This window comes from Pelophylax lessonae (assembly GCF_965119305.1).
Source record: "Pelophylax lessonae genome assembly, chromosome: 2".
In the NCBI taxonomy this organism is placed as follows: Eukaryota; Metazoa; Chordata; class Amphibia; order Anura; family Ranidae; genus Pelophylax; species Pelophylax lessonae.
Window position 1 is genome coordinate 322,482,585 of NC_138769.1, and position 16,396 is coordinate 322,498,980.

Below are 16,396 nucleotides of genomic sequence, written 5' to 3' on the forward strand. Positions count from 1 at the left end.
GTAAACAATGCAGACAGCTGGGATGAGCCAAGGCTGGATCACTCGCCTACAAAACTTGTTTATCTCCTATACTGCAACATTGCAACAGCAGCGGTAGCAACTACACTTCCCGAGAGTCTTTGCGAAGGCCGCGGACTTGTGATTGGCGGAGGAGGAGGTTAGGACCGGCCCAGCTGGCGAGGCCATAAATAAGGTAGCGGAGGAGGAGGGGGCGCATAAGGGCAGAGTTCCAAGTTGGAATTGAGGAGTACCGATGAGTGGAGACTTATAGCAGGGACTCCCCGCTTTACCTGGAGGTGTGTAGGCGCTTTACCCGCAGCCCTGGAAGCTATTTGTCCCGTTGCCCCCATTATGGTGGGAGGTAATCACTGTACCTGCCCGAGGGTCCGAGAAGACTACTACCCCGGGTGCCAGTCGTGCGGTGCCCGCAGGATTATGAAGGTGAGTAGTAAACGGCTGAGGTGGGGGAAAGGGGTTACCTCACACAGAAGTAAATGTGGTAAGCAGAAGCGACCAATCAGAAATGGTCTTTCTGCTAGCCGTGCAGTACGCTGGGAGCTGGTTGGCTGGTCGTAGCGTAGTGTACTTTGTATCCCGAGTCCAGCTGATTCCTATTGCTGTGTCTGCAGATCTGAGGAGAGGCTGTGCTTTGTGTATCTTCCTACTTTGTGTGCTCTGCTAGCAACTTCATTGGGGGAAATGTCTTCCTCAGCACGTCCTCAGTGTGTAGTGTGAGAAGACCTGCCCGGTCACCATCCTTGTCCTGCTCTTTAATGGTGGCCTCCTTACCCTTCTAGAATTCTTCCTCATTCAGCTCTTCTCATAGGAATAATCTTCACTCGATAAGCCACAGAGTGGGGCCTGGTTCACCAAGTTTTTTTATTGGCTTTTAAAATGCATAACACAAGTGTTTTTTTTTTTTTTTTTTTTTTTTTTTTAAATAGCAAATTAGAAGTATTTAATTTTAAAATGTATAACAGAAGCCATTTTTGTGTTAAAATGCGAAATGGAAGTGGATTTTTTTTTTTGTTTAAAATGCATTTTTTTTTAAAAATTTCTACTTCTATAATGCATTATAACACTTAAATGTATTAAAGAAGTTTTTTTTTTTTTTTTTGTTTTTTTTTTTAAAAAAATGCCTAATGCATTTTAACATCTAAAAACATGTCTATAATGCATTTTAACATCGATAATGCATTTTTACACCCCAAAGACATGTCTGTTGCGTTTTTTACACTCCAAAGACATGTCTAATGCATTGTTACACCCCAAAAACATGTCTAATGCATTTTTTTACACCCTGAAGACATGTCTCTGATGTGTTTTTTACACCCCAAAGACATGTCTAATGTGTTTTTTTACACCCCAAAAACATGTTTAATGCATTTTTTTGCACCCCAAAGACATGTCCCTGATGCTTTTTTGCACCCCAAAGACATGTCTTGGATGGATTTTTAGCGCCCAGAGACATGTCTTGGGATGGATTTTTAGCGCCCAAAGACATGTCTTGGATGGATTTTTAGCGCCCAAAGACATGTCTTGGATGGATTTTTAGCGCCCAGAGACATGTCTTGGGATGGATTTTTAGCGCCCAGAGACATGTCTTGGGATGGATTTTTAGCGCCCAGAGACATGTCTTGGGATGGATTTTTAGCGCCCAGAGACATGTCTTGGGATGGATTTTTAGCGCCCAGAGACATGTCTTGGGATGGATTTTTAGCGCCCAGAGACATGTCTTGGGATGGATTTTTAGCGCCCAGAGACATGTCTTGGGATGGATTTTTAGCGCCCAGAGACATGTCTTGGGATGGATTTTTAGCGCCCAGAGACATGTCTTGGGATGGATTTTTAGCGCCCAGAGACATGTCTTGGGATGGATTTTTAGCGCCCAGAGACATGTCTTGGATGGATTTTTAGCGCCCAAAGACATGTCTTGGGATGGATTTTTAGCGCCCAAAGACATGTCTTGGATGGATTTTTAGCGCCCAAAAAAATATACTTCTATTTTTATGCATTTCATCGTTTAGGCCCCTTTCACACTTGTGTGACCTGAAAGTTGCATGATTTTTGACTGAATTTGAAGCAATGCCTGTGTAATCTTGGGTCTATGGTCCTCAAGTTTGACCAAAGTAGTGCAGGGACTACTCTGAAGTTGCTGCAACTTGCTTGTACAGATATACATTACTCATTGGAAATCGTGGGGTACATGCGACTTTGCAGTCCCAAGTCGCACAAGTGTGAAAGAGGCCTAACTGTTAAAATGCATTACAGAAATATTATTGAAATGTGTTTTTTTGTGTGTTCATAACAGTAGAAGTGTGTTATAGTGTTAACATGCATAACACAAGTATCTCAATGTAGAATATATTTGATAACCAGGCAGAAGTCCACAACAGGGTACCTAAGCTGTGAGGACTCAAACAGTGTAAGCAATCTAATAGCCTCTGCTTTGTGTTGTGCAATATAAATGAGGGCTATATCTACAGGACTGAAGACTAGCTATGTTAAGGAGGAGTGAATTCTGATTGGTCGCTAACATGATTGTAATGGCCTGTAATCTGGAATTTGGACGACAGATTGCCTGTCGTTTTCTTTGCATGCTAGTTGCAGATCGAAAATTTAAGACTTTACTTAAGTTACGAAAATTCTTGGCTACCGAATAAAAAAAAAAAATCAGAAGTGATGCACTTGTATTTTCAAACGACAGCTGTACTGATTAAACGAAAATCATACGATCTGGTATCATACGAGAATTTTTCGTGCTTGTCTGATCGGATAATCTCAAACTGTCTTGATCGGCTCTCGGAAAATCTGTACAATTCGATTATCGTACGATCGCTTCAAAAGCATTTTTTTTTTTTTTAGGATTGTAGCAATTGCCTCTGCTTTCACCATGTTATCTCATAATTTGAGTATCTCTGTGCTGTTGATCAATGAAAACGAATCATTTTCCACCCTGGTTGATCAACCTACTTTGATTGCATTTGGGTTGAATTGATCCAAAGGAAAGTTATAGTCCTTTGATTGTTTGCATGGCACATCGATCAGATAAGCAATTCCAAGTGTCTGATCATGGTAACACAGGCTCTTTCTGTCATCATTTGTCTGCTTTTGTCTTCATGTAACGCTGCTGCAATGTTACATCAGCAGGAGCTTTTTGGTGCATAGATTAAATGGTGAACATAACAAGTCCAGGGTTGTCTTACTGCTTAGCCACCCTTTCTTGGCTGTTGTGATCACTCATGTATATTTTAGGTGATTTCCTGGTGACACGAATATTTAATTTGCAATATTTAGGTAGCTTTGGAGGAGTTGAGCTGCATTCACACTTTAGTGTCCCGTGTTTTTTTTTTTTTTTTTTTCCTGGGTGTTCAAGTTTTTGCGTGTTTACATCGTTAAAGCGTTTTTGAGCTTTGGTGCTTAATTAGCCAATAGAGAAGCATATCCTCTGTTTCATAATTTTTGTTTCTCGCAGTGTTTTCATACACCCTTTATTAATGTTTTACTTTTTATGTAAGGAGTAAATTTTTTTTTAGTTGGGGTTAAGGATTAGGCTTGGGGGTTAATAACCATGTTTAGGGTTGGTGGTTATTATTGGGTTTAAGGATTAGGGTTGTGGGTTAATGGGGTTAAGACCCCATTCACACTAGCGTGACTTGTCAGGCGACTTGGTCGCCTGACAAGTTGCGGTGGGTCGCCTGCCATTGATTAGCACAGGACCCGTTCTAATAGGAGCGACACAAGTCACTCCGACTTAGAAAAAGGGTCCTGTACTACTTTGGGGCGACCTGCATTGACTTCAATGATATGAAGTCTGTGCATGTCGCGCCGCACGCTGTGCACCGCGACTTCACAGGTCGCCCCAGCAAGTCGTGTCGCCCCTGTGTGAATGGGGGCGACACGACTTGCTCTAAGGGTTGCAGTTAGGGTTTTTAAAGTGTTTTTTTAAATATATATAAAAATAAAAAAATAATTTTATGTTTTGCCTAGTTTAAAAACTTCTTTTAGATTTGGATAGTGGAGATGGGATTAGAACACTTTTTTATTGCTCTCTGTGCCCACGTTATGGGGATTCACCCTCTGTCCTGTTTACCATTATTGAAAGTAAAAAAATCCCAAATTTTGGAGAGGGGAAATCTTCTTGTGGACACTAATTCTGGCGACCTGGGGTTCCCTAGAAATTTCAATTTGCAGGAATTTCCTCTCACTTCCTATTTGGCTATGGGACAGGAAGTGAAGGAAAATCTCCGCCATGGGGCACAGATGGCAAAAAATCTGACCGAGGTTATAACCCTCACTTGCTCGATCAAAAATGAGAAACAAACTTTGCCTATAGTGCTACTTTTATGTATTTTTTATTTTTTACACTTTGTTCATTTAATGCATTTGAGCAGAAAAACATGCAGTAAAACACTTAAATCATGCATTTTAAATGCACCAATCTGCCTGAGCGAGAAGAGAAAAGCTCCATAACTTAGGAGTTTCAGGTGACTTGTAGTGATGTAAACCTTTTCCATAGAGAAAAATTATTTTTTCTCCTCCAGTTTAGGGTTTCACCGATAACTTATTTTTATTGGAGAGTATGAGTACTGATACTTTCTGTCGTATTTACCGATACCAATACCTTTGCGGTGCAATTTGAGCCCATACAAAATGAACGGGCCCAAATCACACCAAAGAATCTCAAGCACAGGAATGCATTGATTCCTGTCCGAATCCCTTGCAGTTTCCCCACCACACCTGTATGAACCCAGGCTGAAGTCCCTGACTTTTTTTGCAGTATGATTTGAGCCCATTCATTTTGTGTGGGATCAGATTGCACTGAGCGTTTTTCACACATGAAAATACTCGGCATTGTTAACCCTGTTCCAGTGCTTTGGAGCATCAAGCTACAAAGCTGAGGTGTGAATGAGGCCTTACAAAATGCAAGTGTTGGTACAGCAAGTGTAGTTAAAGCCAAAGTGTAAAATACTTTTCCTAATTTTGTATTAAGTAGGAAGTGGTGTGTGTGTGTGTGTGTGTGTTTTTGTTTTTTTGGATTGCAGATATGATTGGCTGGTCATGGCGTTGTGTATCCTGAGTCCAGCTAACGCCTATTAGATTTAACTTTCAGCTATGTAGTGCAAGGGCCTGCCTGACTACATACAAACTGAATGTGTTTAGGATTTACCAAAACCATATACATGTAGGTCAAATCTAAAGGAAAATGGTACAAGAGAATTGTATAATGTATTGCTAGCTTTACTTTACATCCTTCCTGCCCTGGGGGGGAGTTGGAGCTGGTTTCTGCTTCTGCTTCTGATGAAGATGGAGCTTTACATTTTCCCACCCATGGACACTCAAGGTCTCTGCAAAGGCTGATCTAATTGGCCCGTGTAGTACACAAAGCTTTGACAGAAGTGATCTCTGGTGCCACACAGGACCCATCTCTCTGCCCCAGCCATAGTGTTTTTGGGGTCATCTTAATTATTTGACAGATAATTTAAAACCACATTATGTCTAATTAGCTATTTTAACAAAAACCAAAGGCTATAGGCTAAGTGGGGAGAGATTAAGCGCATTAGAAGAGTTCCTGTGTCACATGGATCTATTAGAACTAAAGTATACTCAGTGTACCTTTACTGTGTGGTTTATCATATGCTCTACTGCATTCCATTTTGGTGTTTTTATTGCCCAGGGCAGTGTATGAACAAAGAAATGAATGATGTAATTAACGTTTGAAAGCGTGCACGCACACGTGCAACTTTTGTCAGTCCATCATTAACCGAGCAGGCAGTTGGTGTTTTGGTATATGTTCTCAAGCGGTCTTGATTTTAACAGGATCAAGGAGAGTTGACTAGACAGAGGGAGAACAGGGGACCCAGTGCTTATATACCTGTGACACAGCTACCGGGGCCAGCTCTGGATGACCACATTACTGCAGTTATGAGCCTTCATCCTGAGTATCTTCGGATCTTTTGGAAGACACAGCATCAACTTTTGCGTATGGATGGAGCACTGTCCCTCCCAGAGAGATATTATGTTGCCATAATGGTAAGTCAGAAAAAAGTCCTTGTATTAAAATGGAACAAATTTTATAAAGGTTTGATTTTTTACAAAGCAGCAAGGAAATGGTCTTTCTGTTCCTGTAACTCTCCCCGGTTGTACCTTCCTGTCTTCCAAGGCTTGTACACGCCTGTTTACATTATTCCATGTCATTATAGTAAAGAACTCCAACCAAATGTTAAAGGTTGAAGATAGCCTAAAACCCCAGAAACATAATATTTTCTGAAAGACAGTTTAGAGGATAAGTGGTAGTTCCACTTTTTTGTTACAAGATGTGTGCAAACGTCTAGGAAGAGTAAAATGGGAAATGCACAAAGTTGGTTTTAGGTGGCACCAACGCAATGAATTACCCATTTTTTTTGCTGTAATCTAAAAGATGCGGTTGCGTCATGTAAATGGATACCTAATGTATCAAATCTTATAATTGCGCGCACCTGTGAAATGGCGACAAATTTCAGTACCTCATATTTTGCGTAGATGATGCATTATTCTGGTGCTAGAATTATTGCTCACTCCAGTGTAACGTGTATCATAATCCACATATTCGTATTTAGAGTTAAAGCAGAAAGGATCCCCTAGGGGTGGGACTTTAAGTGGCAAAGACCAGAGCTTGAGTAGATTAGTCAAATTTTATTATTCATAATAAAATTTGACTAATTTACTCAAGCTCTGGTCTTTGCCACTTAAAGTCCCACCCCTAGGGGATCCTTTCTGCTTTAACTCATACACAGGGATGTTGGCAAATTCCAGGGTAACCACCCTATCCGAATTCTGATTCTCATATTTGTATTTAGGAGTCCCCAACACATGTTGACATTTTTGTATGTGGAAAATCTCAACATTTCTTGAATTTTTATCATTAAATGGGACAAAATGGAGAAAAGTAAAAATACCTGAAAAAAACAAACGTAGGCACATCCAAGTAATCCTAAACTGCTGTATGTTTCCTCTTGTGTTTAGGTATGCTTTCATCTTTTCCCAGTACAGCTGTTTCCACTTTCCATTTGGTGGAGAAGGCTTTGTCCATGTAAAATACTTGATGCCTATTTTGACTACATGAACGATATAAATACTAATGTGCACAGGTGAATAAGGGAAGTTAACTTCCCATAAGCAAGCCATCCTGTGATTCTGTTGACACTTGTATTAAAACTAGCACTACAGGTTTAGCAAGGTTCAGACATCTTGAGAAATGGTACTTGAAAAACAGCCAGCTGGTCTTGCACAGGCCCCCTGGTTAATAGTAACCCCTGCTGCTGTTTATCTTTATTCCTTAACTCCCTGGGCAACCTGTTCACCCATAAGACTGGAGGAAAACCCTGTACAATCTCCAAATTCAGTTTCCAACTCCATTTTCTATGACAATACTGGCTGTCCAGTGTATTGACAAAGCACATGTTACATTTAAGTGTACCTTGTTCCCTCTTTACTATTTGTTTCATGTCACTTTAATTGTTTCATGTTACTTTAATTTTAGGCAGCTGCTCGCCATCACTGTGTCTACTTGGTTTCACTTCATTCAGCCCATTTCCTTCAAGTTGGCGGGGACCCTCGTTGGTTGGAAGGCATTAATTCTGCACCTCTCAAACTGCGCATACTTAATGATTTAAACAAGTTCCTTGCACATAGACCCTGGCTTATAACCAAAGAACAGATTGCGGTGAGTGAAACGGGTGGACTATGTAGAAGGGCTCTTGGAAACTTTTTATGTAACTGCCTACTAAGTTCTAAAGCTGGCCATGCGAAGTTCGAATCTTTGCTGGTTCAGCGGTGAGCCGCTGAGATTCAAACCGTGTATGGGCAGGCTGATTTGCACCAAGTTGATCGTTCTACTTTGGTACAAGCAACTTGTCGATTTTTCATGTGACTATTTCCAGCGGCTATAGCCGCTAGCAATATTCACTGTGTTCTCCCACCAGTGGCTTCACTGTCAGGAGAACACAATAGCTCCTCAGGTCTCCCTACAACACTGGCTGGTGATGGGGCAATCAAGCAGTAGTAACCCAGGAAAGAAAACTGCACCAGTAGTAACCCAGGAAAGAAAACTGCACCATCTATGGCGGCTTGAGTGCCCCTGCAGTGACTCTCAAACTTAGCTTGGTAAAAGCAGGTTTTTTGCGAACGTGCTAGGCTGATGTATGCTAACCTATTAGAAAGGTTTACACTGGCAGGTAAGGGCTTTTGAAATCTAATTTGGGGGACTTTTTAGGGTTGTCCTCTAGCAAAAACTGGAATCAAATATAAATAGTACATCACTCAAAAGCTGACTGACCCCACACAAACTAGACTTCTTCAGGAAGCAAAGGAGGCTTATTTGCCACACAAACTGTTCAATGCCCCAGGGTAGCAAGTTGAACCTGCACTTTTATATAGGTTTAGGTTGAGTAACATACAGCTCTTACTGCAGCCATATTTGTTAATGAGGCCCACAGCCTATATGGCTGTAATAAAATTAATCTGGTCACCAGTTTAATAAAGGACTGTTGGGTCAGCTGTCACTCTTGGGGCTTGTTAACATGGGGCATATGAATCCATGCCCTATGTAATGGCAGTTTTTAACCACTTAAGCCCCGGAGGATTTGGCTGCTAAACGACCAGGGGGTATTTTGATTCGGCACTGCGTGATTTTAACGGACAATTGCGCGGTCGTGCGACGCTGTACCTAAACGAATTTGGCGTCCTTTTTTTCCCACAAACAGAGCTTTCTTTTGGTGGTATTTGATCACCTGTGCGATTTTTTGATCACGCGCTATAAACAAAAAAAGAGCGTCAATTTTGCAAAAATAGCAATATTTTTCCCTTTTTTTTTATATGAAATTCCCCCAAAAAAAAATGTAAAAATCAAAATTTTTTTAACATTTTCGGCCAATTTGTTTTATGCTACCTATGTTTGGTAAAAAAATCGCAAAAAGCGTATTTTGATTGGTTTGCGCAAAAGTTATTGTGTTTACTGACTAAGGGAAAGATTTTTTGTCATTTTTGTTTTTTTTTTTAACGCGTAATGGCGGCGATCTGCGATTTTTTTTTTTTTTTTTTTTTTTTTTTTTTTTTTTTTTTTTTTCAGTACTGCAACATTGCGGCGGACAGATCGGACCCTTGACTGACATTTTTGACACTTTTGGGGTTACCAGTGACATTTCTACAGTAATCAGTGCTATATATATATGCACTGTTACTGTAAAAATACACTGGTAGTGAAGGGGTTAACTTTATTTGAGGGAGGGGCTGTGTGTGTCCCTAGGGGCGTGATTCTAACTGTGATTGGCTGTGGCTTCAGCTGTATGCAGAGTGATCAACGGATCTACATAGTAGATCCATATGATCAGCTCTCATACAGAGGGGAGAATGACAGGCAGCTTGTTTACACACCGTGACCACGCGGGAGCGCGCCTCCGGCGGCGCGCTCGCTCCCTAGACCCTCACAAGCTAGTGACGTAGCCCTACGTCACTTTGCCTGTGAGGGGCTGACCGCCAACGTAGATCGGCGTGCGGCGCTCGGCAAGTGGTTAATGGCACAGGGATCCACAGGTGTTGCATGCATCCTTGTGCAGGAAGTCACATAGCTGTCAATTGGGATACAGCTGCTGCTTCCAATGTGACCTCCATGTAGGTGCATGGCCCTGAATGTGCAGCTTGCATGTTGAGCCGTTGACCTGCTTGGGTGTCCCATTGAGAGCTGCAGCCCAGTTGACCGCAATGGAACTGTCAGCATGGGGGCGCACACACCAGTGAATCACCGTAAAGGATAAATCCCCCGTTGATATTTTCTCGCTAACTTTGCAATTCCAACTGCAGAATTGCTTTAGCAGATTGTTTTTAGTGAAAATTGAAAGATCTTTTATATTGAGTAGTTTGTAGATTAGAAGGTAGTTGTGTTGGTGTAAATATATTAAATGTTTGTTTTTTTCTTTCCTGCAGTCTCTTGTGAGCTCCCAAGGGGGAAACCTTTGGTCTTTGGCTGAGCTGATCCAAGCTCTTGTCCTGCTTACACACTTCCATGCACTTTCCTCTTTTATTCTGGGATGTGGCCTCTATCCTCCAGAGATACTAAATATCGAGCGCCCTCCTTCTCCTATTGTGTCCTTGACTCAGGTATGTACATTGTCAAAAGAACCCTGTTTTTCTTTGATCTAGTATGTTTTATGTTAATTAAGGATTATATGATTTAGTAGTACTCTGAAATTCCTTTAAAAATTGTCTTTCAAAAGTGTATTTGTTAGCTTACTTGTCCAATATTTGAGGTATGGTAGTTGGTGGGGCCGCACACAAACTTCCTGGTTGACATTTTTACGAGCTTAAGAGTATCTCAGTTTTCAGAGAAACTTAATGTGTTGGTACCTTGGTGCCTCCTAAACTAGGCTGTTAACTTTTTCCCACTAACTATAAACATAGCATTTGGAGGACCTATCATTAAAGCTTATCTTATTGCACTCACAGAAGATAGTTATTGCTGTATTTCAGGGAGCCCAACGCTGATGCTGAGCAACTTTAACATTACGATTAGTGCAACAGCTATGCCCACCCTTCCTGCACCAATGTCTAAACCTTTGTATCATGTGAACTTGTACAAAATACAAAGGCCTCTCTGAATAGGCAGTGGAGGGGTGGGCATAGCTGCTTAGTGTCTCTATCCTCTCCCAGCCCCAGTGTCTGTATGCTTTGGCAGAACCATAAACTTGTCATGTATAAATAGGTTCAGGAGCTGTCAGTGTGTCTTCCTTTTTTTACAAAGTTGTGCAATCCCTGGAATTCAGGCTTAAAATGTTGAATAAATTGATTCAGTAAGCAACATGTTGGCATTTACAAACCAAACTCGAGTACCTTTTTCGTTTCCTTGCCATAAATAAAATTGCTCTTATGAACTCCTGGCCCAAGTGGTCTTGGTCAAATGGTCTCTGGCTAAAGCTTGCCACAGGCTGAACTAAAGATTCCTGCTATACAACACAGATGGATGGATCTCACTGTGAACCTGGCCAGCTGGCTGTCAAGATACTAAAGCTGCATAATTTTTCATGGAGTAGTGTCTGGTGGGAAGCAGCTGATGGGACCACCTACTGAGTAAATTCTCACTGGTTCCTCCGGAACCAGCGAAAACTTGTACAGTGCATGGCATATGTAATCAATACGGCACAATTGTGTGTTTTATTTTTTCCTGCAATGAGACTGGATGAAATGGGCTACCTTCTGTGCATAATGTGTAGAAAAAAGGCTGTCTGTTTTTTCATCCAATCCTCCAGGCGGATGGAAAATGGGGTTTCCATCCGTCTGGATTTCAGACAGGATCGTATAGCAGCTGATGTCAGCGGACATATCACCCCATAGTTACATGGAGCATCAGATCAGGTCCGCCTAAAAAGGTTGTCTGTCTTAGACAGAAAAGTATAGACCTGCCCCGCCCCCATCCCTCATATCCTTCACCATGCTCTGTCTTCAAAGCCTCGTTTAAGCTAGCTGCTTCTCCTGAGGGAGAGAGCAGGCTTTGGATGCATTTTATGTCCACTCCATGGTTCCAGCAGCACATAACATTGATTTCAATGGCACCCATTCACATCTATGCGACTTTGAAAAGGTACCTGCACTACTTTGATATGACTTTGATCCAGAGAATGTGAAGTTGGCTCAAAGTTGCACTCTAAAGTGCCCCACTTTTGGACTGAAGCTCCCTGTTGACTTGTCATGTGACTGCACACAATCGCATGATCTTGAATTCCGTAGCATCTTATCCCGTCTATGCAACTTTGAAATCTAGCGACTTTGAAAAGGTACCTGCACTACTTTGATGCAACGTTTGATGATATTTTGATCCAGAGAGTGTAAAGTTGGATCAAAGCTGCACTCAAGCCTAGTGGCTACATTTCCACTAGTGCGACTCAAGTTGTGCGCTTTAAGGTGCGACTGAGTACCAACTTTACACTCGAGCAAAATTGCACCATAGTGCAGGTACCTTTTCAAAGTTGCATAGATGGGAGCAGGTGCCATTGAAATCAATGGGCTGTGACTTGTCATGTCTGTAAATTGCTTTTTATTTATTCATTTTCTCATGAATTAGGATGTTCAAAGCATCCTTACTAATGAAAGAACACTGGGTGGGAACCTATGATTACCTCCTCACATTCTGTAAATGCCCACTGGCTACACAAAGTGTCCCTCCCTGGAATTGATGTCACTAGCTTTCAGTAACCACACCCACTTGCTGCTCTTGGACTCAGCAGGAAGAGGAATTGGAAGTCATGTGACAGCAATGAAAATTGCAAAATAAAGGGAGAAAAACTGGAATTTTAAATTTTGACTCATAAGGCTGAACTCTGCTCACATGATTGCAGGGGAGAATTTAATGTATTAGGCTGTACTTCCACTTTAACACCAAGATTACTTTGATGGCTTCCATGTAGGTCTAAAACAGTTTAGGAGTTCCTTTTTATAAAGACAGATAACAAAACTACGTGATGGTTTGATGGCCCGTTCCTCAGGAGAGTAGTGTAGTTCCCGTGTTCAGTTCTTCTATTAGCTTTGTAAATTTGAGCTCTTGATTTTTAATAATTTTTATTTCTGGTAAATCTACTGATGCTTTCACGCTAAATTGAAAATGTGCATAAAGAGCATTCATTCATATTAAACCTGCATTTCGATAGAAATTATTGGAGTATTTGTCTTATCATAGTAATGTGTATGCATACCTGCAGGGGTTAAGCACTGCACAAGAAGCGGAGCGTGTACTGGCTGAAATGAAGAAGCTGGATGAGGAAGAACAGGAAACCACTCGGGAGGAAATGGAGACTAGGTTTGAGAGGGAGAAGAGAGAATGCATTATGGTGACATCTAATGGTAATTGAAGTCTTATGGTATAATTTTCTGTTTACAAAACACATTTATGTAGTATAAAGTTCATCTCAGTGGTGTATGGTGCATCATATATTAAATAACTGTCATAGCTGGTGGGATAACCTTCATAAATCTGATCTATTGTTTTACAGATATAGTGCAGTCTAGGTTCTCTCCTGGAATTCTACACTTCCTGGATGATCCTGATTTTGGCTACATTGATTTCAGCAGGAGAGGTGAACAAGCACCTCCTACATTCCGTGCTCATGTACGTATTGTCTTTGAGTAAATTAAAGCTCGTCTCTAGCTTTTAATGATTTTTAAATGGTTTGTTTGATCCAAGTTGGACCTTCACTAAGACATGCAATAGAAGCACTGTACAAATTGTATGTAGCCTCAGCTGTGCTCAGCCTTTCACAGGAAGCTTGTGTTTTGTGAATTCAAAGCTTCTGACTGGCAGTCAAGATTGTTACAGCAACCCAAGCCTCCACCGAAGCCAATCGGAGGAAGCTTTTGTATTCCTTCATAGAATATAAAGTTGCCTTTAACAGGCTGAGCACAGCACAACTTGATTTAGTTCTGGGTGTGAAATATGAAGTTGCCATCCTACTGCTGGAAAACAGCACTGTATACTTTATGTAGCTGAGGCTAAGTACAGTTTATTTTGCGCTCCCATCTGCTACATTGTAGTGAAGGTATTAGTTTGGACTAGCTTGGTCCAAACAAATTATTTCAACTTCTCTAAAAACTGGACGTAAAATGAGAATGATAAAATACCTGGGGAGTAGGCTTTTAATGTCAGGATTCTGAAATGGGAGTTTTTCGAGAAGTTTAGATTTTTGCTTTGTGAAGGACTTGCCTTAGTGATACTTTGCAGTCAAATTTGAGCAATTCACACACAGCATACCTAAAATAATAAATATAGATTTAAAATTTTATTGAACAGTCATTGATTGATTGATCATAGTAAGACGATACTGGTAAATTTTATTCTTATGGACACTAAACTAAAAGCTGCTCTGGACAATTTTTAATTGAAAACGGACAAAGTGGGGGTAGACTATTTTTCTCACTAACAATGCAGAATCCAGCGCTCTTACTGTTAGGGCCTGTTCAAATCTAGTTCACAACTGGAATCTGCCAGCACGATACAGACGGGGTTTTTATAGTAAATATTAACTCCCCTCAACATCGGAGCTGGGGAAATATTTCAGTTTGAGTTTATTTAAAAGTAAAAGGTAAGCCTCTTAACGTTTTTGCCATAATTTCCTTCTGGGTTATGTGAGTGCATTTGTTTGTGCTCCTGTGACTCAAAATCGGCTGACCGCTAAAGTCACTGTCAGTTTCTCAATGCTGTGGAAAGATTCCTGACCATATGGTCAGGATCCACTCAGCTGCCTGATTGACCCTCCACTCCAGTGAGTTATTATTGCACTCTACTCATACAGAGCTGATCAATCAGTCCTGTAAACACATGGGGGTTGATTAACTGTAGAGTACAAAATCTGGTGCAGCTTTGCTTCAAGGTTTTATTGCCAAAGCTTAATTAAGCAAGTGGACTACCATGCACAGCTACACCATGTTCTGAGTGCACCAGTTTTAGTAAACCCTTTGTTCTCGGTCTTAGAGCCAGAGACATGTAATTGCTATCCCTCGAATGTAGCTTTAGTTGATGATTCTTCTCCCCACCACACTACACTGGTACATATTTTCCTCTCTTGGGTTTCCTGCATAAAACATTCCATATGAATGATGTTCCTGCTTAGGCTAGTTAAGGGGTTTAGAACACTAATGATCTTTAACTTAAACACCCCTGGAATCCTTATTACCAGGTAGGGGATTTTATACTTGAAAATAGAGGGCCTACGGAGGAAGGATAAACTTTACTTCCCAGTCAGCTTACCAGGTTAAAGTATAGCCTCGTTTTGTACATGTTGCCTGAGCCTGGTTGGTTTATCCCAGGTAAAATATTGCGCTGACTTTTCTTGCATCCACTTTTGCAGGACTTCACATGGAATACACATGGATATTCACTGCTACATAGGTTGTACCCAGAGGTGGGGCAACTTCTGGATGACAAGTTTAAAGTAGCCTACAACTTAACATATCACACAATTGCCTCACATCAAGGAGTGGATACATTCAAACTGCGTAGAGCTATATGGAACTATATTCAGTGCGTTTATGGAATCAGGTGAGACCAGCAAAAGGATTATGGTTGCAAACTGTTTAGGTCATTTATGGCTTGACATTTTTTTCTTTATGGTGCTTACTATTTGTGTTCTACTCCTGGCAGATATGATGATTATGATTATGGTGAGGTGAATCAGCTGCTAGAGCGAAGCCTTAAATTGTATATGAAGACTGTGACATGTCACCCGGAGAGGGTAAACCGGCAACTATATAATGACTTCTGGCGGGAGTTCAAGCACTCAGAGAAGGTAAATTAAAACAGAACAAAATGTGTTTTGGTACTATATTTCCAGTTTGGGGGAAAATGGATTAGGTCCTGTTCACACAAAAATTTAAATGCTGCATTTTTTTTGCAAGTTTTTTACTTTCAAATTGCTTAGTAAATGTCAAGGATGAAAATATATTGGGCTAAATAACTTGATCCACAAATTTCCCAAATACCTGAACCATACATTGGCTGAAATGTGGTGTACCACCTCAACTCAAAGATGTTCATATATTGATGAAATTATTTCATTTTTGTGTTCGGATTTTTAAAGAGTTTACTAATACCTGCAATTTTTCTACGCTCAGTGCACCCAATTACAAAATAAATAAAAAATCAAAAGCCCTACGGTTTTAAAAACAGTGTTAGAATACAAATTTTTCAGTTGCCCAATTGAAAATGTGCAGACAAAGTATGGAAAACCACAATTGAAGGGTAATGGCCTTAGTATGTCTGCATTGTAACATCTGGTTGATTCAGATTGTACAGAAGGTTGCAATGTTGGGGATTGGGATACTGAAATTTGCATTTGCAAACGTGAATTGTGCTTTTAAGCTTGCTTGTCTGTCTTATAGGTGCATTTGAACTTGTTACTGTTGGAAGCCAGACTACAAGCTGCACTGCTGTATGGTCTCAGAGCGATCACCCGCTATATGACGTGAGCCTGTGGAAGAACGGGCTGTCCCACACAGGACTGACCGCCCCTTCATTGCTGCATTACTCATGCATTTTTGCACACTTTAAAAATTAGAAGGGTGTACTCCTACCCAATGCTGCAGGCACTGTTCACCTTATAGTATAAACACTGTGCTAATCAAGAGTACTAAGCATCTCCAAGCTCCTTGGAATGATCATTTCTGCAGCTGTAGTTACTTTTTTGTTCTATTTTGTTTACATTGTCACTGTGCAGTTGTTAGTAAATATTTCACAATGACAACACAGAATACGTTCATTCACACATTGCTTTTGCTTTTAATACAAAGTTACCTTCTAGTAGACCCTCAACTTGTTCCTGAAACAATAAGCTGCCAGTGTTGAGTTGATGATGCCGTAGCTTTGTTCAGTTCAGGT

At 40.8% G+C, this 16,396-nt stretch overlaps 1 protein-coding gene across 1 annotated transcript; it reads left to right on the forward strand.

Annotated features, from left to right (window-relative positions):
• The first annotated feature begins 225 nt into the window (after positions 1-225).
• Positions 226-16,072, forward strand: SESN2 (sestrin 2). The gene is made up of 9 exons (XM_082246544.1): positions 226-441; positions 5,821-6,033; positions 7,523-7,705; positions 9,964-10,137; positions 12,729-12,870; positions 13,020-13,135; positions 14,871-15,061; positions 15,164-15,308; positions 15,901-16,072. The coding sequence occupies exons 1-9, from the start codon at positions 352-354 to the stop codon at positions 15,985-15,987; spliced, it is 1,341 nt and encodes a 446-aa protein (XP_082102670.1). The 5' UTR covers positions 226-351; the 3' UTR covers positions 15,988-16,072.
• Positions 16,073-16,396: the final 324 nt, after the last annotated feature.